This window comes from Mastigoproctus giganteus, chromosome 2 (genome assembly GCF_048544385.1).
Source record: "Mastigoproctus giganteus isolate SK-2022 chromosome 2, ASM4854438v1, whole genome shotgun sequence".
Classification (NCBI taxonomy): domain Eukaryota; kingdom Metazoa; phylum Arthropoda; class Arachnida; order Uropygi; family Thelyphonidae; genus Mastigoproctus; species Mastigoproctus giganteus.
In genome coordinates this window covers 112,304,440-112,316,667 of record NC_143576.1, presented here as the reverse complement: position 1 = coordinate 112,316,667, position 12,228 = coordinate 112,304,440, and the positions used below count along the sequence as shown (strand labels likewise).

The following is a 12,228-nucleotide window of genomic DNA, read 5'->3' as shown; positions in this document are numbered from 1 at the left end:
AGATTCCATCCACCTCAAGTGCCTTTTTTTCTGTTTAACTTGAAGAATTTCTCTTCCACTTTCCTCCCAGTTATCAAAATCATTTAGCTCTCTGTTAGAGTTTGATAAACTTCTGGCATCCCTCCCCTCTCTAAAGAATTCATTATGTGTGAATGTAGATGCAAAATGCTCATTCAGTTTGCCAGCTACCTGAAGCAGGATCATCGAATCATCAATATCCAGTGGACCAATCTGATTCATCCCCTTCCTTCTAGAGTTCACTAAAGTAAAGAATTCTTTGCTGTTTTTCTTTGCCAAATATTTCTCATAATCTGCCTTTGCTTGCCTAACCTCCTTTGTGACTTGATTACAGACTAGCTTGTATCTAACATAGGCTTCTGTGTTGCCTCATAATTTATATGCATCCCATGCATTTTTCTTCTATAGCACAATGTCCTTCATCTGACATCCATTTAGGCCTAAACCTTGAACAACATTTCTTAGTTGGTATGAAAAGCCTAGTAGCTTCCAAGATTATTTCCTTGAATACTTCCCATTTAGAATTTGCTGTTGGTATCAGTTTATCACACTGTATAGAACTCTGTGCCTCCACAGAGTTGTATCACTTACAACGAATACAACAGAAAGATGGGGATAACCCCTGGTGCCGTCAGACAACTAACACACTTTACACTTGTATAGTGTGTTAATTGACACACTATACAACTGAGACAACTGTAGTAGCCTTTACGAAAACAAAAACCCTTCCCTTTCTTCCCGATGGTAGTTACACCTTAAAGTAAATCCCACTTCAGCACACTGTGATCACTGCCACCCAGTGGTTCCTTTATCTGCAGATTCTTAATGTATGAATAATCACACTGCTGATAATGATAATAAGATCAAGGGTATTACTCCCTCTGGTTGCCTCTTGAACATGCTGCTGTAGAAAACAGTCATCCAGTAAATCTACAAATGTCTTGGTGACCAACCCAACAAGTTCCAGTCATGCCGTAGCCTAGTGGTCAAGCGCGCGCTTGACCACTAGGCATAAGTACACGTGCCTTGAGTGACCGGGGTTCAAGCCCGTGACTGCTGAATATGGTGCTGTTTCTTGTATTCTATCTATCTTGTGAACTCCTCTGACCGTTTGGTCATCCCGGGAGTATAAACAGAAAATTTATTTATTTTATTAATTATAAGACATTCCAATTTACTGGCCCACTATTTCTCTGTACAGTTGTTCATTGTACTCATTAGAGCCATTAGGCCTATGCCACACCAAACTGACTCATACTGTCCACCCACGTCAACTGGATGCACTGCCTTAGATTTTATGTGTTTCTTAACTAACAGCATAACCTCTCCTCTCTTCCTATCCTTTCTGTATACATTGTACTCCCCAAATTCCAATTCTGCATTTCTTATATCTGTGTGACACCACATCGCTGATATCCCAACAATATCCACCTTTGATATCTTGACCAGCACTTCAAATTTATTTAATATATTCCTAGCATTGATGTACATGCAAGTATACATGCAACTATTCTTACTCTTAGTTACCCTAACACAGACCATGAATTTACTTGTTCCATGATGACTCCCAGTAGATCGTGAAATCCCAGCATCTTACTTTCTGCACGTTCCAATAGAAGCAGTGCATGAATCACTTTCACCTTTGCCTGCAGATACTGTTAGTCTATGAATCCCCATAATGCTAGCAGTTTTCCCAATGCGCCTAATTTATTCCAGGGGCTCACATCTGGTGAGTATGGGCTTGGCAAACCCAGGGTCCTGAGCTGGATATCATCATTCTTCTCTTTCTTGGTGATTCCCTTCTACTTCTGACTCTGTCTCTCTCTCTCTCTCTCTCTCTCTCTCTCTCTCTCTCTCTCTCTCTCTCTCTCTCTCTCTCTCTCTCAGAGAGACACGTGAATTTTTTTTTTTTTTTGGTTGGTGTAGCATAAGCCTCAGGCTTCCTTGTACCATATGGCTAATAATAACAATGCCTCGAAAGCATCGGCAAATATTCTTTCACCCTTTCTATTTAACTGGATCCCATACGTGTAGAAACAGTCTCTTCTGTTAACGAGCACAGTTTATTATGAGCCTTGCATAATATCTGTATGGCCAATTTGGTTGACAAGGCTCTGACATATGTAAGAGATATGTTCACAGATTTCTTACATAAGTTGAGTTCTACATAACTCAGGAATGACTAATAAAATATTGCTACTATATCCTTGATATGCCAAAATTATAAAAACCACATACTCTCAGAAGAATAAAGAAAAATAGTTATATATTTTTCAATTAATTAGTTATATTTTTTATATATTAGTTATATACATGGAAAAATAGTTATATATTTTTAAGCAGTTCAATTAAAAACTTTATCTGGGGACAGCGGTGAAGTAGTCAGAGTGGCACATAAGAAAATATAAAAGGAATAAAAAACGCATGTTGTTGTACTGTAAAAACTGATATGTAAACTTTATCTGGGGATAGTGATGAAGTAGTCAGAGTGGCACATAAGAAAATATAAATGGAATAAAAAACACATGTTGTTGTACTGCAAAAACTGATATGTATTTCGTGGCCTTGGTTATTACTGTTGGCTTCATTGGTGCCAATCCCTTCACCACTTCTCGTATTCTGTCTTTGTCCTTTATTATTGTGGTCACTGTTGACACTGATAAATCTAAATTCCGCACGATACTTGCTAATGTTTGACCATTTTCATACATCCTTATTATTTTAATTTTCTGATCCAAATTGATTGCTTTCCTTTTTTTGGTAGATTTACTAGTACCAGTGTCACTCTTAGTCTGCACCATGATAACAGTCAAAATAAAATTTTCTGTAAAGAACTTCACAGGTTTAAAGTGAAAACACATTATTATCACTTCAAGCAAGCTCACATTTTACTAAAGCACATTTCTGGAGATCGCTACCATAAAACAATAAAAACAATTTGCAGTTTCCAATTTATTTGGCTTTTCTGTTAATGCAAACTATTTCATTATAAAAAGGTAGTAAACTCGATCGTATTGCATTTGCGATAATACAAATAGCTGGAAATCTGTGGGTTTTTACGTTATTTTGATGAAATGTGTGCCCCTTCACTGAAATCTTCAGTCATATAAAAAAACAAATTTTCAGGATTTTCTGTTTATTTCTATTTTTTAAGCTTCGTAAACTTGTTAGTCTGCATCTCACTTGTGCAATTTGTGCATGCTGTGTTCGTCATTATTGATTTTTTTTTTTTTTTTTTTTACTGTTTTAAATTTTACAATACTAAAAAAAAAAAAAAAAAAAAAAAAATTAATGAAAAAAATTTACGTACGTCCGAAGTTACGTAACTCAGGCTTACATCAGTCAGGAAATTACTGTACTCCTTCCTATCTCATCTGAACAGAATTGCGCACACACTTTCAAATTTAACCCTAACTCGCAACTTTTTTTTGCCAATTAGCATTTATTTTTATGAAATCCTTTTAAAAGACCCAAGCATAAAATTTCATTAAAATTTATCCGCTGGGAGTCAAGTTTTTTACATAAGAGTAGATATACATGGCACTTCATGCACAAATGCAAAAGCACTTAACAATGTAGGCAAAGAATTTAAATTTATCTTTTGTCTTTTATGGCACATTTCAGCATTTTACTTTCTAAATCCTCTTATTTAGAGTGTTTCCAAATGTTTATGGAAACACTCTAAATAAGAGTGCTCTAAATAAGAGTGCTTTTTCTGCTAATTTACTTTCAAATCTATTTTCTATGATAAAAATGTACTTTTGCAAATTCCATCAGATCAACTAAATTTATAAGAAAAAGCATAATCTCCCAATAAATTCTATGAACTGTTTTCAACTTTTAAAGAAGATGAAAAATAACATATTTGTATAAAAATATATATGTAATAAATTATAAATTTATTAAACATAAAACATGAACAGTATTAACATGTTCACTGCTTCCTAATGCAAATATGCAGTATCAGGTTTTAATGCACTTGGAGGGGAAAAAAACCACCCTGGGGATAGTGAAATAATATTTCAGAAATTTTTTCTTCCAATTTGACAGAAAAAAAACTGGATATTTTTATTAAGCAACCTTTTCTGGAGGCCAACTAATTCAATCAGTGAGAAGAAAGCCCAAAAATATCCCAGCCCTCTCCGATCCAGTTTGATCCATCCAGGGTCAAAAAAGCCAGCAAAGAAAGTGTTAATTTTTGTTTTATCTAACCCTTAGCACATGCTTTTAACTCAAGGTTTGAGGATTTTATACTCTGTGTATAAATCAGCCTTAAAATTTTAGATGTTTTTTTGAAGAAAGACTCAAACACCAGAATACACAGTAATACAGTAAACCTCCGCTATTCGCAGGGGCTATGTTCCTGAGAAATGTCGTTCCTGACAAAATGCGAATACTGACTTATGGCTCCCATAGTAATAAAGGGGTTCCGTTCCAAAGTATGAAATATATAAGAAAAACTAGTCTAAAATTTTGTCTATGTATGTATTATATGTACCTTCATAATATGACTATGTACATAGACAGTACGTAGTGAAATGCAAGCATAAGGCATCAAAATGGAAATAAGAAACAATTTAATATTAAATGTAATATTTATTAGAAATTTCAAACAAATCTTTCAAACCAGCGGCTTTGCTAGCAAAAAAAACTTATCCCGCCAGTGCTATCACCAGTTTCGCTAAAGTTTTGATAAAGGAGTTTTGCCTTTTCACGAATGATGAGTGAACTTAACGGAATTTTATTTTGAGTTCGGTCTTCTATCCACAGATTTAAAGCTTTTTCCATTTTTTCTAATTTAACATCACAAGTTACAGAGCAAATTTTTGAAGCAATTAGCACGTTTTCACGGACACTACGGCGGATTTTTTCTTCCGATTTTTTGATTGATCGTACCATTGACTCATTGATTTTATAATGTTTTGACACTGAGGAGACACTTTTACAATTAGAAATTTTATCTAATAACTCAATTTTATTCGCTAATGTCATCATCACCTTTTTTGATATTTTCACATTTCTCTTGTTATTTGTAGCCATAATTTATCTAGGATCATCTAGACAAGACTTCAGTTATAGCTCGGACACAGCATGGTTTTGTAAAGGGGTAGTCTTGTCTGACCAATTTGATGGGATACTATGATATAGTCACAAAGGAACTGGATGCAAAGAATAATTTTTATATCATATATTTGGATCTTAGAAAGGCTTTTGATACTGTTGTATAAGGAAGACTGCTGCACAGATTGGAGCAGTGTGGCATTGGAGGCAAATCGCTGCTAGGATAAAGGGATGGTTGAGTGGTAATCAATGGACACTGCTCTTCGTGGACTAATGTTATTAGTGGAGTCCCCCAAGATTCAGTATTGGGTCCATTGTTGTTTTCTGTATTCATTAATGATATTGATGATGGTATATCAGGCTTAATGCCCAAGTTTGCAGATGATAAAAAGGTCGGCAGGGTTGTTAATGACACTAAGGACAGTACGCTACTACAACAGGATCTAGAAAAGTTGAGCAGATGGGCTGAGAGGTGGCAGCTGAAGTTTAACATTGACAAATGTAAAGTACTACATACGGGAAGCAATAACCCCAGAGTAACGTATCAACTGTGCAGTAATACACTGACAGTTGTAAAGAGTGAAAAGGACCTGTGGGTAGTTGTGCAGGCAGATATGAAGTTTTCTGAGCAGTGCAGACGGTCTGCAAGAGTAGCCATGGTGTCTTGTCGATGGTATACAGGAATTTTTCTAGCAGGGATAAGGAGGTGATTATCCTCTTGTATAAGGCAATGGTCAGGCCACACCTTGAGTACTGTACACAGGTCTGGAGGCCTCATTTTAAGAAGGATGTAGAGCTGTTGGAACGAGTACAGAGAAGGGCAACAAGATTAGTGAATGGAACAAAGGGTTGCTTTTACGAAGAAAGACTTAAGTTTTGCAAATTACAGTGTCTGGAGACTAGACACCTGCGAGGTGATCTGATTGAGGTGTATAAAGCCTCGAATGCTTTGAGCACGCTCAATGCTGATGGGATTCTTCCTCTTGCTCATAATAATCGCCTGAGAGGTCATAAATTCAAATTGAGGAAAGATATTTGCAGGACAGATGTGTGAAAGTTTGCCTTTAGCCAGTGGGTGGTTGATTGCGGGAACAAACTTCCATCTGTCATTGTAGAAGTTGATAGCGTAATCAGATTCAAGGCAGTACTAGAAAACATTTGGAGTGAGTGGATGTGTGAAATGCGAAGGGTGTGTGCTTTTTATTTTATTTATATATATATATTTTTTTTTTTGGCTGATGCTATATAACTTGCTTTCTTGTATCATGTGACTTGCTAATGCTAATGCTAAAATACTAGCATTATCATTTAGTCAACCCCTGGCTGATTAGGATGTGGTGAATAACTGTACAGTATATTTTAGATGTATTGTTATATGTACTATACAATTATTAAAAAAAATAATTATAAATAAAATTGCATAATATGTTTTACATGCCAATCCTGGAATGGATACCTCCTGGAAGAAGGAGAAGAGGAAGACCTTTTTACTGATTAGTATTGACAGAATAATGCAAGATATATTATTGTTGTCTAAATTCTTCCCTTCATCCATAAAAATATATTTAATACATAAAAGAATTTCTAATCCTGTTGTACTCTTTAGTACTTTTTCAAGGAAATTAAAACACGTGCTGTCAGTTGGCAGTACAAGGCACACTGAACCTGTATTGCCGATTAATGGAAATTGCTCCTTGGGAGTAGAATCATACGCTCTACTAGTATGAATATGTTTGCTACTGCATATTAAAATTAGCAGTAGCAAATGATTAAAACTTATACAGCATCAGCCAAAAAAAGAAAAAACTTCCCACCACCTGACCACTGACCATCCCCTCTAATGGCCTATTTAGTTCTTCCCTGAATTTATTCAAACTATCCACAATTACAACACCAGATGGAAGTTGGTTCCAACAATCAATTTTTTTTTTTTTTTTTTTTTTTTGTTTGTTTGTAGTTGTTGGCGCATCAGCTTCTGTGGCCATAATGCACCTCCCAAGGTTTTTGCAGTACTTGATCCAAACCCGAGGCGGGATTCGAACCCGCGACCTTTGGGTTGCCAGGCAGGCACTTTACCCACCCAGCTAGCCCGGTCGGCACCCAACAATCAAATATCCCCCCCCCCCAAATGAAGGCAAATTTTGGCACATCTATCCTGCAACCATCTTTCCTCGATTTGAATTTATGCCCTCCTTGTGTATATAGTTTGACCAAGAAGAATGATTCCATCATCATTTTGCTTACCCAATCCATTAGAAGCCTGAAATGCCTGGAGATCGGGCACCTCTGATGAGGTACCTAGTCTTGAGGCACTATAATTTTCAGAACTGAAATCTTTCCTGGAAAGAGCATCCTTTTATTCCTTTCACTATCCTTGTTGCTCTTCTCTGCACCCATTCCAGCAGATGACATCTTGCCAAAAATGAGGCTTCCATACCAGTATGCAGTACTCAAGATGTGGCCTATCCATTGTCTTATATAACAGGATAATCACCTCCTCATCACCAACGATATACATGAATATTTCCAGCTGGAAATATTCATGTATATCGTTGACACAACCACATGACCTGTCTTGGCAGCCTGTCTGCAAAATTACCCACAGGGGTCTTTTTCATAACCTACTGTCTTGATTGTGGTACTACAAAGTTGGTACATTAATCTGGTATTGCTATTACCCATACCTTGGATTTGTCTATGCTAAACTTCAATTGCCACTTTTCATCCCATCTGCCAAGGTATTGATTGTTGCAGTAGCATACTCTGATTACTGTCATTAACCACCTTGCCAACCTTTGTATCATCTGCAAATTTAGACATTGTCTGATCTGCCTTCATCAGTATCATTAATATCAGTTAATATTATGAACATTATTAACTTTTAATACTGAATATTAACATTTATATCAAAAGCTTTTTTCCAAAATCTAAGTATATGATGTAAAATTGATTTTTGCATCCAGTTCATTTGTTACTGTATCATATTATCCAATAAGCTTGGTCAGATAAGACTATCTCTTGGAAGGGGTAATAAGTGTTAGAAAGTGTTAGAACAGAATTTTATGCTCGTTCAAACAGATAAATATTTTGGAAATTTTTACCATCTTGATTAATTAACATATTAAATTGTGTTTTACAAATAGATTAAATAGTTTTAGTCTCGTTCATTAGATTATTTTTTAAAATTTAGCTAGTGATTTTGTAAGTTACAAATCACTACTTGTGCCACTACTGTATTTTTGTTTTGGCATGAATATTGTAGCATACAACCATTAGTGCAGGAGAATAGTAGGGCTTTAATTCTGATAAATAAGTAGCTCGAAGGTTCTAATCATTTGTTAGGCATATATCTTTTTTGTGTTTAACTAAGCAATTTTTACTCTTTAGCAAGGATATAACTAATTTAACATTGTGATCATACGGTGTAGCGTAATGTACATATATTGAACTTGATAGTGCAAGACATAATATAAAACTAGATAGCATAATATATATCACTGCATTTAGGAATCTATTAGCTTAACGTAGTATTGTCAATTATATTTATTAATCTTATTAATTTTCATTGTTAATCAATTAAATTGTATTTAAACGAAATCATGCCCCAGACTAGAGCAACAAAGCAACAGGCACAAAGTAATGAGAGTGCTGTGGCTCGGGGGAAACCCAAAAGGGGAAGACTGTCCAATGCATCACAGCCTAAAAAATGTGCAAATTGTGAAAGGTCTGCAGACCTTTCTGGAACAGAACATGATCTAGCCAAGGAGGATATTCGTGTGCTAGGTGCAGAAAGTGTGAAGAAATTAGGTACCAACTCAGCATTCTGATGGATGTCTAGAAGAGTTTAAAGAGTACGGTAGACTCGAAGGAATTAAAATGGGAGGCCCATCAAACTCTCAGCTGCCCAACTCAACGCCAGAACTCACTTTTCTGCATCAGGCAACACAGTGGCAATCTTCAAGGCAGAATGCACTGGTCCAACAGGATTTAGTAATTGCCTGTAACTATATCATCAGGAAAATGGAGAATGTGTGAAAAGGATAGATGGAATAGGACCAGGGTGTCTTCAGGGGCAAAACTTATAATGTTGTGAGAGCAGATATCGTCTAAGTAATGTTGTTGTACATGTTGGGACTAATAACATTAAGAGTAGAAGATTTGTGAACTTACTTAACAAGTACAGTTCAATGATGAAAAAAAAATAGTGAGTTAGGGGGTTAAATTTAAAAATGTCTGCAGTTCTGCCCAGATATGATAGGAGAGAGTATATGATGAGAGCCTTGTCAATCAATTTGGCACTGGAGAGATTGTGCAAGGCTCATGGTGTGCAATTTTTCTCAGCATGGTCTGTGCTTGTTAACAAGACAGATTGCTTCTATAAGGATGGGATACATTTAAATAGAAAGGGTGCAAGAATATATGAAGATACTGCGTAAAGCTCAAGGGGTAGAATTTTCTCAGTTGATCTCTGCTTGTTAATAGGAGAGTGCTTCTCCAGGGATGGTATACACTTAAACAGAAAGGGTAAAAGAATATTTGCTGATGTTATCAAGGTAGTGTTAGATGGGTCAGAAAACTCTTAGCTTGGGGAGATTCACAGACTAATAGTTAACAGTAGCCACACAGAGGTGAAAGTGATTCTTCCACTGCTTCTATTGGAATACGCAGCAGCCTGGAATTCAAAGTGCTGGGGATTTCAAGAACTGCTGGGAGTTATCATGTAACAAATAAATACATGGGCTGTGTTAGGGTACCTAAGAGTAAGAACAGATGCAGGTACACCTGCATGTATACCAATGCTAGGAGTATAGTAAATAAATTTGATGAATTTGAAGTGCTGGTCAAGACATCAAAGGCAGACGCTGGGATATCACAGATGTGGTGTCACACAGATGTAAGAAATGCAGAATTTGAATTTGGGGAGTACAATGTGTACATAAAGGATAGACAAGATAGAAGGGGGAGGAGGGGTTATGCTGTTAGTTAAGAAACACAAAATCTAAGGAATTGTATCCAGTTGATATGAGTGGACAGTGCAACATTGAATCAGTTTTTTGTGACATAAGCACTGGAAAAGCAAAAATGAGAGAGAGAGAGAGGGTAGTTGTTATAAACCTAATGACTCTGATGAGTACAACGAACAAATGGACAGAGAAAAAAAAAAAAAAAATTTATAATGGGAGATTTTAACTTCTCAGATATTGACTGGAACTTACTATGGTTGGTCACTCGCACACTAGCAAGACTTTTGTGGATTTATTGGATGATTGTTATCGACAGTAGTATATTCGAGAGGCAACCAGACGGAGTAATACTCTTGATCTGATTATCATGCATTAAAAATCTACAAATAAAGGAACCTCTAGGTGGCAGTGATCACAGTCTACTGATTTGGGATTTACTTAAAGATGTACCTACCATTGGGAAGCAAGGGAAGGGTTTTTTTTATTTTCACAAAGGTGACTACGGTGGTCTCAGACAGTTTTTAAATTCTAAACAGTGGGACTAACTGATGGTACCAACAACAAATTCTAAATGGGAAGCATGAAGGAAGCAATCTTGGAAGCTCCTAGGCTTTTCATATTAACTAATAAATACTGTTCAAGGTTTAGGATATGTTAAGGTATGTAATTTGCTAATAATCATAGTGTTTTCCTCTTTCTACTTGCTCCTAGTTAGATTCCCTGCTGCTTTATATTACTATTAGCCATTTTTTAAACCACAGTACTGGCAAGATTCTTCCTGAAAGTACACAAACTACTCTGAACTTCATAATAGCAGATGCATACCACAAATAACAATTAAAGGATATTTTTTTAAATATTAAATTTATCAGCTAAAATTTAAAAATAAATGAAAAAAAAGGCAAATTTCTGCAAAGTATTTTCACTCCAATTACTTACTTTATATGAATTAAAACATTCTTTTGCTTTTGAACTGTCTTTTTCAGGATTAATTAAAGAGCCAAACTCTTCTAAACAAGTAACCCTTAAATTTTTATTCTTCTTTTGACTTAGGTTCTTGTTAATTCTCTTCTCTTTGATTGTCTTTTTTCTGTATCCATTATTTATCTTTTCAAGTGAATCTGGTGTTTCTGTTAGTATGGCATTTCCTTGTGATTTATTTTTAAAAAATTTGTCACTCCAAGTATCAACAGCAGTACCTTCTTTAACTTCAGAAAGATTTCCGACAGATAATAAATTACGATGCACTGTCTCTGATTTGTTATATCTTGATTTCCTAAGAACCTTCTTTTCTTCTTCATTTTGGGTTATAAATATATTCAAAATATCTCCTTTGACTGGATAAATTTGTTTTGTATCATCACTAGCATTCCTTTCCTTTTTATGTTTCTTCTTCTTCTTCTTTTCTTTATAAGATTTCATAGGCAACTCTGTGTAGTTATTCTGACAGCCTAGTGAATAATCTAAATTCATCTCATTTTATCTATAAATTTAACACATTTACATTAAATTGATATTAATCCAACATGATCAAAAACTGAACCCACAGTATAATTATGTTTGGTTCAGATCTATTTTTAGTTTACCTATACCAATCACTCCTCAATCTTCTTTGAAGATCAGTGTGCAATTATTTGTATATTACATGCACACTAACAGAATGGTCTTCAGCAGCAGATTCTTATTTAAACCTATAAAAAAAATCATTTGTTAAAAATAATTTTAAAATATTAAATGCTGTTGCCAAGTTTTACTTTATTGGAAAAATCAATGCAGTGCATGCCACTTATTGTGATCACATTTAATATTATCATTCATGTAATATTATCACTTTTATGAAGTCCTGATAAGAGATATACTAATACAGTTGACCCTTGAACAACACGGGTCCACTTATACGCGGATTTTTTTGAATAAATACATTGGAAAATTTTTTGGAGGTTTGAGACAATTTGAAAAACTCTCACACGAACCATATAGCCTATATATATATATATATATATATATACAAAGATATACATCTTTGTATATAATAGCTTCATTTTTGATGTTTGCACATGAGGCGACGTATGCATAAACTCGAGAGAAGAAAAAAGCAAAAAGTATAAAAAATTGTATTAAGTAAATAGTATGAGATGAATTAACAACCTAGTAATTGTATCCCATTTTAAAAATGGGTAGCCTA

General features: G+C 35.2%; 1 protein-coding gene across 1 annotated transcript in view; it reads right to left on the bottom strand.

Moving 5' to 3' along the window:
- The window catches only part of LOC150089499 (uncharacterized), a 180,828-nt gene extending 169,312 nt beyond the window's left edge, over window positions 1-11,516 (bottom strand). The window contains exon 1 of the mRNA XM_090390005.1: window positions 10,983-11,516. Coding sequence (XP_090246131.1) covers window positions 10,983-11,516 — 534 coding nt within the window. The remainder of the gene's footprint in view (window positions 1-10,982) is intronic.
- Between the last annotated feature and the right edge of the window lie 712 nt (window positions 11,517-12,228).